This window comes from Guillardia theta, assembly GCF_000315625.1.
Source record: "Guillardia theta CCMP2712 unplaced genomic scaffold GUITHscaffold_30, whole genome shotgun sequence".
Classification (NCBI taxonomy): Eukaryota; class Cryptophyceae; order Pyrenomonadales; family Geminigeraceae; genus Guillardia; species Guillardia theta.
In genome coordinates this window covers 290,842-303,384 of record NW_005434644.1, presented here as the reverse complement: position 1 = coordinate 303,384, position 12,543 = coordinate 290,842, and the positions used below count along the sequence as shown (strand labels likewise).

The 12,543-nt window shown below is 53.4% G+C and overlaps 3 protein-coding genes across 3 annotated transcripts; 2 read left to right on the top strand and 1 right to left on the bottom strand.

Annotated features, from left to right (window-relative positions):
* Positions 1 to 1,406: 1,406 nt before the first annotated feature.
* Positions 1,407 to 1,859, top strand: GUITHDRAFT_70556 (hypothetical protein; the record flags this gene model as incomplete). The annotated part of the gene is made up of 1 exon (XM_005833378.1): positions 1,407 to 1,859. A coding segment is annotated over one exon (453 nt), but the record flags the coding sequence as incomplete, so codon positions are not given.
* A 6,563-nt stretch (positions 1,860 to 8,422) lies between these two features.
* Positions 8,423 to 10,305, top strand: GUITHDRAFT_162948 (hypothetical protein; the record flags this gene model as incomplete). The annotated part of the gene is made up of 10 exons (XM_005833377.1): positions 8,423 to 8,584; positions 8,630 to 8,686; positions 8,732 to 8,881; positions 8,928 to 9,035; positions 9,094 to 9,250; positions 9,298 to 9,345; positions 9,388 to 9,776; positions 9,970 to 10,035; positions 10,081 to 10,143; positions 10,234 to 10,305. The coding sequence occupies exons 1-10, from the start codon at positions 8,582 to 8,584 to the stop codon at positions 10,303 to 10,305; spliced, it is 1,113 nt and encodes a 370-aa protein (XP_005833434.1). The 5' UTR covers positions 8,423 to 8,581.
* A 465-nt stretch (positions 10,306 to 10,770) lies between these two features.
* Positions 10,771 to 11,988, bottom strand: GUITHDRAFT_138199 (hypothetical protein; the record flags this gene model as incomplete). The annotated part of the gene is made up of 7 exons (XM_005833376.1): positions 10,771 to 10,865; positions 10,955 to 11,037; positions 11,086 to 11,291; positions 11,342 to 11,432; positions 11,482 to 11,759; positions 11,805 to 11,870; positions 11,923 to 11,988. The coding sequence occupies 7 exons, from the start codon at positions 11,986 to 11,988 to the stop codon at positions 10,771 to 10,773; spliced, it is 885 nt and encodes a 294-aa protein (XP_005833433.1).
* Between the last annotated feature and the right edge of the window lie 555 nt (positions 11,989 to 12,543).

Sequence of the window (12,543 nt, the reverse complement as noted above, 5' to 3'; positions counted from 1 at the left end):
GCGATGCTCATGGGCGAGGGAGGTGCGGAGAGAGTTCCTGCAAGCCGTCCTAGCGCAGGACACGCAGACGCTAGAGACGATCGTGCTGGACTTGTACGCGGAGGGGAGAGACGACGAGGTTGCGCTGATCAGGGACGAGGCGGGTCAGGACGTGCTTCATCAAGCGGTCGGAGCTCGAAGACATGAGTCGCTGGAGTTTCTTGCGCGCATCTTGATGAGACATGTCGATCATGCGGACGAGCGGGGGTTGACTCCTCTCATGCTTGCGGCGAAGCACGGGGATCTGGACATGGTCAAGGTCCTGGAGAGGGCGGGAGCCCAACGCTACCTGCGGTGCGATCGAGGCCTAAGAGCGTACGATTATGCCTGGATGGGTCAGCATCAAGCTGTCATCAAGTACTTCGACACTGTAGCTGACCCGGAGTTGTTTGCTGATGGCTACTGCGCGATGCTGTACAGCGCAAGGGAGGCGTACAGGTACTACAACAGGCAGCGAATGTCCGATCACTTTTCGGCATGGTGCGAGTCGACTTCGCAGATCCTCAACGAAGAGGCAGTTGAGCTGAAGGTGAGATGTTGCTTCAGCATGCCGCAGGCTGGCTCATGACTTGACTCGTGCATGCCAGCTCACGCTAGAGGACGCGGAACAGTCGTTGATAGAGTCTGGGATTGATCCTTCATCGGAGGACTGGGGGAGGAAGCTCAAGGACAAGGCGTTCGAGAACTCTTACAAGCTGTGTCAAATTATCCTGTCCAAGGTCGCCTCCCGACTTGCGCGAGCTGATCTGTGACAGCTGAGACCTTGCCAGGTCAAGATGGACCTCGACGACGACCTTCGCTTTCAGAAGCTGCAGCGACGAGCGTTGCTGCTACGACAAGATCTCAAGAGGTTGCACCCTTGTTGCTTGCTGACTCATAACGAGGCTCCCAGTAGCCTACCCTGTCCCGTGCTCGTGCAGCGAGGCTGACTTATCAGCAGGCGCAAGTCCATGTTCGGCGGGAGCCTCCGGACGTTGAAGCAGTTCAGCGATCAAATCAAGAATGACGGTCAGCTTGCGCTGAATGAGCAGGCACGCGCGGAGACATACAGAGAGAGGCTCGTCAAAGAAGTTCCTGCCGTACCGAGAGTGACGAGATTGGTCTACGAGACCATGAACGCGTACGAGGATGTGGCCATGCAGGGGGAGGGAGGGGGTGCGGGAGAACGTAGCAGCAGCATGTTTGATGAAGACTACCTGATGATGGCGGGAAGGAAGCATCCAATGGAAGAGTACCTCAGAGCTTGCGTGATAAAGAGGATCAGGCCGGACAAGCTCATCCTGGAGCAGCTGGCGACAAGGAGGTTGGTGGTGCGTGACTACCCCTTCATGCGGAGCAGGAAGGGGACGGAGGAGGAGACGAAGGAGATGCACGCGCTAGCAAGCGCTCTCAAGTATAACATGCTCGTGACGGAAGTCTGTCTGCATAGCCCAACTACCAGGATGAAGGAGGGGAAGGAGCTCTGGACGGCCGTCGCCTCCTGCCCTTCACTCTCCAAGCTCTCCGTTCACTTTGCCCTCCTCGGCCCTCAGCCTTGCTCCATCCTCGCTCAGCTGGTTTCCAGGAGGGCGTGTGCCCTGCAGGAGCTCAGCTTGAACAACACCAACATCGGGGGCCGAGGCATGCGCATGCTCGCAGCTGGGCTGGAGGTCAACTCCAGTATCCAGGTGCTGTCCCTGCAGAATTGCTCCATCGGAGAGGAGGGAGGAACGAGCCTTGCTGGCGTGCTGGGGAAACATCCAACGATGCGCGAGGTCGACTTGTCCTGGAACTCGCTAGGACCCAACGGGTCGGCGATGATCCTGCATGCACTAGGGGGATCGCTGGACGTCGAAGAGGGGCGCGAAGGAGCGAGCAAGCGGCTGTTCTTGGCGAGCAGAAGCATCACCTCTCTTGACGTCTCCTGGAACAGACTGGAGGAGAGAGGAGCGGCGGTCCTTGCAGACTGCATCTCTCGCAGCACGACCTTGGCCCGGCTAGACATCAGCAGCTGCAGCATCCCCGAGCAAGCTTGTGGCGCGCTCTCGGTCGCGATCTCCAAGAACTCGAGCCTCACCGTGCTCTTCCTCGATCACAACCCTTTCTCCGACGGGATCAGACTCCTCCTTGATGCTGTTCAAGGTCGCGGCATCCGCTTCAGCCTCGTCTCGCGCTTCCCCATGCAGGAGCAGGCCCTCCTCGCGTCCTCCCTCCACCTCAACGTCCTCCTCCCAAACCTCACCGGCAGCTACGACCTCCTGCTGCAGGACGAGAGGCATCGAGCCATCGCCGACTGCCTCCTCAGGTACATGCGAGGAACGTCGTCGGAGACCTGGCGCAACCTCCGCGTGGACGGCAAGAGGGTCCCTGTGGACAAGAACTTCGAGCTGCCTGCCGCCCCTGCCCGGATGCAGCTGGACGTGATGGAGGTGAAGAAGGGATTCGTCCGTGAGCTCGGCCAGCAAGACCTCCAGCAGCTGCTCTCGATCCTTGGCAAGAGCCCTTCGCCCCTGCAGCGCATGCTCGAGCTCCGCAAGGTCACGGGCGACTACACCTTCTCGGTCAAGCACCTCCTTCAGATCCTCGGCCAGCTGGAGGAGGGAGCTGAGAAGGAGACGGCTTTCCGCCTGCTGCTTAGTCGCGTAGTAGACCAGGAGGTCCTGCACAGAGCGGCTCGCTTCCTCGGCCCGAGCAGCTACAACCGCGTGCTGCACCACGTTGGCCCCCTCCTCCTTTTCAACGAGAGCAACCCCAGCGGGTTGTACCGTCTGGAGCTGGACAGGAAGGACGACAGGCAGGTGCTCCTGAAGCTCTTTACTCTCGCCCGCCACCGCCCCTCCTGCTCCATCGTCAGCATCACCAAGTTGGGGACGGTGGAAGAGATCGACGCTGCATGGAGCGGCAGGGTACTGTCCGACACTCAAGACAAGCAGGTTCTGCGGGGACGATTCGTGATGAGATTCAGGTTCCACCGCAACCTGCAGCTGCTCGACGAGTGGTCGCAGGTCCAGGAGTGTAGCTCCTCCGATTGCCTGACCTCCTGCAGGCTGAGGACATGCAGGCTGACCTGACGCTGCTGGCGCCGGGGAGGATTCCGCTAGCAGACCGTCAGGTGGAGGAGGAGGTGATGGAAGCAGACCTGGAGAAGAGACTCGAGGCAGTGGAGGAAGCGGCAGACGCATCGCAGGTTGAGATGATCCGAAGGTTTGCTTGCACTAAGACAAGCTCCTTGCTCCCTCCCCTCACCTCGCGCTCTTCCCAGGACATTCGAATGGTTGCTGGGGGTCTCCTCCGTCGAGAGTTTGACCCCTCTGAAAGAAGTTGAGCAACAGCAACAGCAGGACGACAGCTGGCAGCGAGTCCTGGTAAGCCTGACGTGGTTTGACGAGCTCCCCTCTTCCTCTGCCTTGACTTGGTGTTTGTAGGATTGGTTGCCGACTAGCGTTGGGTCCGAAGCTCTTGTTGAACGATCGTGGAAACCAATTCGGTTTGCGCCATCAGTACGTCAAATATGCAGACATGCTAATCTTGGTCCATTTACAGGACAAGGAAGGGAAAGATCAAAAATTTCGGAAGATCGACAGAGTTGTGCTTTCGATCCAATGATGTTATTATGGTGCCCTTGTTGTCTTGTTTGAAGGCCTCAATCACATTCATCTCATGCAGGTGGATTTCCTCTGTGAAGAACTCAAGATGTCAGCTCTGCCCTATCATGGCACTTCCACCTACAAAGTGATCAACAGTGAGTGATTCTTGTTCTCGTAGGAGATCGCGTCAAAGAGACTCGGGAGGACGTTGACGATGGAGGGATGGAGCCGTCAGAGTTGGTAAGCTACCAGAGTCTCCTCCTCCTCGGGTGATTGCGGGACAGTCTGAGAGCTACAAGTCTGGGCCGCTGTGGATCAGAGAAGAAGGAGAGAGCGAAGGAAGATGGTTCCAGCAATTCTTCTGCTTCTTGGACATCACCGTAGCTACAGCTTGTTGGTGGTGATGTGCTCCTTACGACCTCTCTCGCTCTTGCAGACTGAAAGGAAGGAGGAGGAGGAGGAGGAGCAGCAGCAGCAGCAGCAGCAGCAGCAAGATACAGTCTCGGGCTCAAGTCAGGTTCCTAATGGCCCCAAGTCTACGGGTCTGCTTCGCGAACGACCTTTGAGGGGCAGGACCAGCTGAGGTGGTTTGAACAGGAATCTTCACAGGGAGGAGCGAGGGGGATGAGGTGAAGACAGGCATGGATGTCCGCGTGCGATGTCAGTGAAACCATCTTCAGTTGCAACTGGTGGCCGCTGTAGCTGACATCGAATCCGCTCACTTGATACCAGAGGATGAGGCCACGGTGAGCAGCCGGCAGAAGACGCTTGCGGTGCTGACCTCTCCCTAGCAACTCGCGGTCCCTGAGCACAAGTTTGCTTTCCTCGTCCTTGTTCGCGAGAAGGACGAGCCTGTTGGAGATGAGAGGCAGGAGGAGACGAAGGGAGTGAAGGTCCCTGACTCGTCAAGCTCTTACTTGCTCTGTGCCGATTCTCTAGCAGAAGCTCAGCAGTGGCTGAGCCAGGTGAGGGAGGGAGGAGAGAGAGTCTGAGGAGGCATGTACGAGTCCTACTGCAGCTGCATCATTTCATGGAGCGCGAAAACTCCAAGACACGCGCTGGAGCTCTTGCGGTATCCGACACTTGAAGCTTTCGAGATGTGATGGAGAGCTTGTATGACAGGACGATAAGACGAAATCAGCAAGTGACGACTTCCAAGCAAAGAGGCTCAGCGGTGATTCAAGGTGACTTTGACGGGCCTTCGAACGCTGAAGCCGGTTTGAGTAGCAGTGAACGGAATACAACTAGAAGAGAAGTTTAACGAGTCAGTTGGTGGCTCTACAGTCGCCTCGTGACCGAAATCGCAGTCGCTGGGTCAACACATCTAGCAGGCTCGACAAGCTGCTCAAGCTCATGATGACCAAGTCGAGTGAAGAAGTCTGTGAAGTGTTTCACGCTCCTCGTCCCTGACGACCTTCCAAGAGCTTCACGTACATTTCTCGCGCAAAGAGTTTCTACCGGCGGAACCAAGTGAACGCCGTCAAGTCGCTGCAGGTTGCGGACACAAACACAGAGGCGATCTGTCTTCTCAAAAGATGTACAGGCGTTCGTTAGGCGGCAGATAGCGATGACAGGGGTCAAACCACCACAAGAAGCTGCTGCGTCATATGACGATGCTTTTTAGACGATGAAAGAAAGACAGGCAGGGAAGCACAAGGCTGACTTGAACGGGTCTGCCAGCTGATCAATGTGATGTCTCTTCATCTCATTGCGACGCAGGTATCGCCCACAAGAGCAACGATGGGTAGGACGACTCCAGCCTCTTGCGAACCTTGTAATCGCATCCTCTCGAGATGCTCCCCTCGGTAGAATGCTGATTCCATTCCTCCAGGACAATCTCGACTCAGTTCCTCCTCCTCCAAGGCATTCATTCAGCAGCATATGGCTGATACAAGGTTGTTGATCCTCCCTGTCAGGTCGACCCTAGAGGATATGCACAAGAAGATGATGTCCCAAGATATCCATCGGCGTAGCCTGCAGCGGAGTACGGTAGGAGCGAGGGCCTGGGTCGCCTCCTCTCTGACGGCTCCTGCAGCGACTCCTCCGGAGCGTCCTCAAGATGAGGACGACAGAGCTGAAGGGTGAGTTGAGGCAGCATGGTCTCTCACAGGAAGGCGCCAAGCACGAGCTCGTCTCAAGGCTGCAGGTCACTTCCGTGCTGCCTTTCCCTCCCGTTGATCGTCCTGGCAGAAGCACATGAGCAGCGGCAGCAGGGACACTGTGAAGCCTGAAGACCAGGAACATGACGCGGCCAGTCCCACCCGCACCGGCAGCAGGGTCTCTCAGATCGGCCTGTCTCCTCTTGAGCTCGAACTTCATCGCACCTCCATGAGCTGGTCACACTCGCTCCCTCCTCTCTCCATCAGCCCTCGTCCTCCCGGGAGTCTGACTGCCAGGAGTCCTCACTCAGGATCTCCTAGCCCAGCATTCGCACGAAGCCCTGCTTCTGGTGCTCGGGCAGCTGTCAGGTTGGATCCTCTCTTGTACCTCTAGAACCAGCAGTGAGATCAGACGGCATCATGCGCCAACGGTCCGAGTAAGTCGGGGGCGTTCAGAACAGGCTGTGACAACTTGGCAAGCCGCCTGTACCGTGACGTGAGTCAGTGACGCCAGTTAACTAGGACCACTGAGATCACTGTACTGTACTTTAGTGCAAAACTTGACTCTATAAGTTAAAGTCCCTCAGAAGTTGGCAAAGACCCGGACTACACTGAAGTGGCCCACCGCACCCGGTTACCGGGGGCCGGGTGCCCGGCATCGGACGCGCACCGGCGGGCCGGGCAATCATTGATTCCGAGTCGCGTGATGGGCCTCAAATCGCGCGGCCCGGCGTGGCAGAACGATCGGAGGCCCGGAGTCCTGCAGTGACTCGGAAGTCCTGGGCCCGGCGGACTACCGTCACGGCGTACCGGCGGGCGACTGCCTGAGTCACTCCGGGAGCAGTGCCGCCGTCGGTGCCGCAGGCTGTGCTCTCCGACTCGGACGAACCCAGAACCGCCGGCCCGGCAGACCGTCGGTCACGGCCGGGGGCACTGGCATCACTGTGATATTTAACTTATCTTTGAGTAAACTCAGAGCTCAGCGGCTGCTCAGTTTGCTGCTTTGCTGCTGCTTTGAGCCTGTTTGAGAAGCTGTTTGAGCACTGTTTGCTGCACTCAGGCTGTTTGACTTTTGACTGAGCCTCCGAGTGACGGTGTGTAGGGGGATGAGGTCCGCCGCCCAGTGCCGCACAGCCCGGCGGACTCGGACTCCCCACCCATCGGTACGGTCGGCCCCCGGGAGCCCCCGCGGACCTACCATAAGGGCAGTGAGGGTGAGGGGTGGCACACACTGATGCAGGTCATCCCCCTTGTACACGCCAAGGTTCGAGGCTGCTCCTTTGATGTTGAAGTAGTACCGTGAAAAAAGTGAGTTGTTGGGGTAGCCTAAACTCTTCTGACGTGGGCGAGTACCCGATGGGGGTAGGGGTACCAATTAGGTACTACAGGAAGGGGGTCGGGTCCATAAGATCAATCCGGAAAGGATTGAACTCCGGGATCTCCAGTAGTCCAGGGGGTGGGGGTGGCTAAATTTGGGAGAAAGATGAAATTGGGATACCTTGATCTTTTAATTGTAGTTGAAATATTTCATGGTTTACCAGACATTTTCGAAATGTTTCTTGCCCGTATCGAATCTCTGAACGCTGAGGAGAAACCACCCCTGTCGTTTACCATAGTAACCGGAATCACCCCTAGCGTCTGAGGATAAATGACTACCCCCCGATCTTCTTCGCAGGACGCCATATGGACCCCTGCACATCTAACATGAAAATACCACCACCACCCCATAGCCTACCCACCATCAACAATTCTATACACCCTACCCTCCTCCTTCACGTGTTCTGATCCTATCGGTATTTCCTTGTTCTTTGAATAGGGGTGGTAGCAGGTACCTGACCCCCTGCTGTAGCCGGAGTCATGACCGTCTTACAGTACCACCCTGTGTTTGCAGGGTATAACCCCACTTCCCTCGTGACACCACCCCTGTTCGTCGTATTGCTGCTACCACCCCTTCCTTCAATCACTGAATTCCACTGCCCGTCCGCTCCAGCCCGCTCCTCCTCTTCCAATCCGCTTCTCGCCCTCTCCTCTCCGCTTCTCCCCTCCCTCCTTGACTCCTACCCTTGTTCACTCACTTTTTTCTGCTTTTTGCTTGCAGACAACACTGATCAGCTGATTTCCTACCCCAGTCTCTTCTCTCCCCCCGTTTCCCCTTCAAAATTTGCCTCTGCCTCGCTGCTTAGCTCCTCAGACGTCCCATGCTCCCAATACTCTGTTTCTAAGATCGTAATTAGATCTTCTCCTCCTATCTGGTTTGTGTGTTCATGAAAATTCATGCTATCAAATCTTTCCTGTGCCGCTGTCGTAGTCTGAAGCCAGTAATGAAACAACATGGTCACATCTCTAGGATTGTGAGGATCCTCTCTTCCTTCTGTCATTTCTAAAACCTCGTTCAGAGAATTTGACCTGTCGTCTATATCTTGGTTTGATTCTGGGTTTTCATCTACCCCTTTCCCTCCCAAGGTCTACAAGACCACTACATTTTCTTCTTTTGCAATTTATGTCTCCACGTGTAGTGTTATATCATCTTTTCCATCTATTTGACATGAGCTGAGTGTCTTGCTCCATTTGAGCTTTAATCACGTGAAGCTCTTTTAATTGATTGAATCCAATTACAGCGCATGATGTCAATATTAATCCATATCGGTTTCATGATTTGGCAGTCTGACAACAGAATTTAGCCAGATGTCGAACACAAATCTGTATGCTAGCAGGGATGGAGCGCTCTATCAAAGCTACGACAACTATGCTGGTGCACAAGGATTTTTCGATCCCGTGGCTGGGCAGCAACAGCAGCAACAGCAGCAACAGCAACAGCAGCTGCAGCCGAAGGATGATTTTGCTACCCAAGGATTGAGTAACCAAAATGAGCAGCAGATGGTAAAGTCATCCACATGGAGGGGGGACAGGCTGAGATTCCCACAGATGTTTAGAGAGTATCAGCCAAGTCCTCAGCAGTATCAGCAACAGACTTTTGCTCAGGTTAACCTCATTGTTGCCAGACTCTGGAACTGAGTTGGTCAATAGTTTTATCAAGAACAACAAGCTTATGCTCCAATGTCTCCTCCAAGATATCCTTCCAATCAAACTCAAACTATCCATCTCGAGACTGTTCAGCCTCAGATGGTAAGTACCCAGTACGTCACAACTCAACAGCCTATCCAAGGAACTGTACAGGTATTGTTAGCAATATTGCTGATTGATCGGACTAACCTATTGAAAGATTGTTTCCATGCCTTCACCTCCACCCATGGTGACCTATACACAGCCAAGACAATTCACGCAAGTCCAAACGTATGCTCCAGTCACCTACAACACTCAATTGCGGGGGGTAATACACAAACACCTTAGCAAGCAGTCAAATGCAATTGACACTATTTGTGTTTCAGGTTGGGATCAAATTTGGTGAACGAATTGATATGAGGACTGGAGGAATGGTCGTTTTTGTGAAAAGACTTGTCAAAGGAGGCCCTGCAGACCTCAGCAGGAAAATTCAACCCGGTGACGTCTTGCAGCTTATCAACGGGGAAGATGTGTATGGTCAAGGTACGATCACTCGAGTTGATTACGCTCATGAATGACAACAATTGTAGGACTTGATGTTCTCCGTGAGAGAATACCTGGCCCTGCTGGAACCTTTGGTAAAATGTTTGCTCTCTTATTACAATGATTGGGTTTGTTAGTCCGCCTTGGCTTTCGAAGCACGATTGGAACGTTTTACGAAGTGGATCTTCCTCGCACAGCATACGGAGATCCAGCTCAGAACGTACAAATGACAAAAGAAGAAAAGAAAGATGAAGAACAGTACTTCTTCCTTCCAGCAACAGGTCAGATGGTGTCAAAGAGCCAGCTTCAAATGAATAGCGCTCAGCCTCAGCAAAGGCAATTTACTAGCAATCAATACACCGTCACCAGACAGCAAGTACCTGTGCAAACAACGCAGATAGTACAGCAACAGCCAGTACAGTACATCCAGCCAGTACAGTATGTGCAGCAACAGCAGCAGCCGGTGACCATTATGCAAGCTCCTCAATCAGTTCCAAGCGTCCAGTACGTTTCTGTCTCTAACCAGGTATACCATTGCAAAGTTCCAATACTTTAAAAGTGATCTTTCGGTTCCATAGGCGGCATATGCACCTCCTAGTCAGATGCAGTATCAACAAATGCAATATTCGCCTGTTGCTCCAAAGCAGCAAAATTCTCAACTCTATGCTCCGATGACGCAACAAGTAGTGCATCAAAATCTTCAACTGAGAAGTCAACAGAGTGCTGGATATGGACAGAGTTCTGGATACGGACAGAGCGCTGGTTACGAGTTCCCAGGACATCAGGTCTGACTGCATTGCTTGTTTGACTCTCCTGATCACATTTTGCAGACATATCAAGTTCAACCAAATGAGTTGTTCCACGACATGAATGGTGAAATGCAGGGTACACAGGTGTAAGCTTGGCATTATGCCCATTTCCTCTTCCTTAGCTTAGTACCTTCTATTTAAAGAAAATGTTCTAGTGTACATGGTTCTTGCCAGATAATTCACAGAAAATTTACAATTGTTTGGTGGAAGGCCGAGAGCAGGAAAACGGAGTGGAAGGGCTGGTGAAATACATGAGGGACTCGTAGCTTGTCGAACAACGCTAGTGAATGAGATTCAGACTGCCGAGATTGTCATTTTCAACGCACTACCTGGGAGAAAGTTTGTGACGAGGAGAATCTTGACAGAGATAGCTTTGATCGCGGAATGTTTCCTGCCACACGATGATTTGCCTGAATCGACAAGGAATTTAGACCTCGAAAGCCCATAGTCTTGATCGAATTCATATTTTGCAGCAGTTTGGACTCAGCATGACTTGTCCTCGCTCTTGCTTCCCTCCAGTCTATCAAATTCAAGTCTTGCAGCATCGGAGTGATGACACGGATCGAATCGTATCTTTTCTTCTGCTCGATGTAGTTCCGCACTTCAAGTTTCCGATCGGGATCAGAAGCTTCTTCGCAGTTGAAATATTTGGGGTACAGTGAAGCGCAGGAAGTCTCTGAAATAGAAATGATGAGGACGAATGAGAAGGCATCAGCTCAGAGTTAGCTCACTCGGTCGAGCCTCTGCTTCCCTTACAGTGATGCTTTCAGGGGTCTGCTCTGCAAACTGCACGTGCGGCTTCGAGTCTGAGTGAGTGTAAAGCCTCCGCCACCCTTATCAGCCCCGCGTCAGGCGCTCATCGTGAAAGTGTCTAACATGCAGAGATTTGCTGTACCTGGGCCGATAATCTTGCCATCCAGAGTTTTGCGACAGTTCTCAGTCCGTAGGAACAAGAGGTTGTTGGTCATGCTGACGATGCTGCAGCAACATCCAGTCATATGCTCAACCCTGAAATGCAACGTGTACCTGGGCAGCTGTCTCAAGGGATTGTTCGAAAGGTCCAGATCTGTAAGGGATGTAGCTTTCATGACGGACTCTGGCAGAGATTGAATCTTGTTGTAACTCAGGTCGAGGGTAGAGAGGCAAGGTAAGTTGAACAAGCACTCGGGGAACAGGTTGAATCTGTTTGAACTTGCAGACACACACTGTAGATTCTCCAGTCTTGACAGCGCCTGCGAAGACCGTCAGGAGAGTTGGATGTCTTTCCTTGCATGGCACGAACTGGTGGCAGTTCGCGGATCATGTTCCTTCTCAAGTTGATATACCGCAGAGACTTGCAGTTTGCCAGGTCGCTGGTGATCTCCTCGAGGGAGCTGGGAACGAATCAGCCCTCTTGTTCGCATGTCTCACGTCAAGACTCACTTGCATTCTACGAACAGCTCCTCAAGCTCTGTCAGCGAGCCTATCCCCTTAGCGCAGATCTTGTATCTCTTGCCAGTCTTAGGATCGTAATCTGCCAACGTGATGATCTCTTCATGGGGAAGACGTCGGAGGCTGTTCCCAGTCAGCCACAGGGCTCGAAGTTTAGATAGTTTTCCGAAGGAGTGCGGAAGTTCTTTGATCTCGTTGTTGCACAAGCTGAGCTCGGTCAGGTTGGTGAGGTTGCAGAAGCGGTAGTCAATCTCCTCGATCTTGTTACTCTGTGACTCTCGTCAGCAGTGAGCATCTGAGAATTGCTCTCTCACCTTGATTGAAAGGATCTCGAGAGTTTCCAGCTGACTGAAGTCAGCATTGATAATCTTGAGCTCATTCTATTCGCATCAAGTTCAGTTGAGCGGTAGAAGAGGCCGAGATTCGCATCACCTGGTCGAGATTTAACACTCTCAGAGATCGAAGATGGAAGAATCTCCTGTCGAGGCTTTCGAGCATGTTGAAACCCAAGTGTCTGCAAGGTGAAGGCGTTTGAGTTGTGAGATATCGCCTGTATTTAACCTTACAGCTTCTCTATCCTCGGGCCCAGCAGCAGCTCCAGTGGAATTCGCGTGAGATTCTTTGAAGCGTAATCGAGGAATGGGATCTGATCTTTCTCTCGCACCAAGGCATAAGCGTCTTGACTGCGAGCGGCGAAGAAGCTCTCTCTTGCCTTCGCCCTCGCCGTTTGTTGCCTCCTCACTTCCCTTGCCGCAGCTGTCTTGGCCCTTTCTTGTTGCCTGCGCACTTCATACACCTTGTTTCCGAACGGAATGATCGATCTCTTGCTCTTATCAGTAGCGATCGCTGATTCCGTCTCCATCTCCTCCTCCTCCTCCTCCTCCTCCTCCTCCTCCTCCTCCTCCTCCTCCTCCTCCTCCTCCTCCTCCTCCTCCTCCTCCTCCCCCTGCTTCTCCCCCTGAGGGTACATGCTCAGCGCTCGCCGTTGCAAATCCCTTAGGCCAGAGGGACCCCTACCCCCTCAGATTCCCCATTGCACTTTCGAATCAAGGG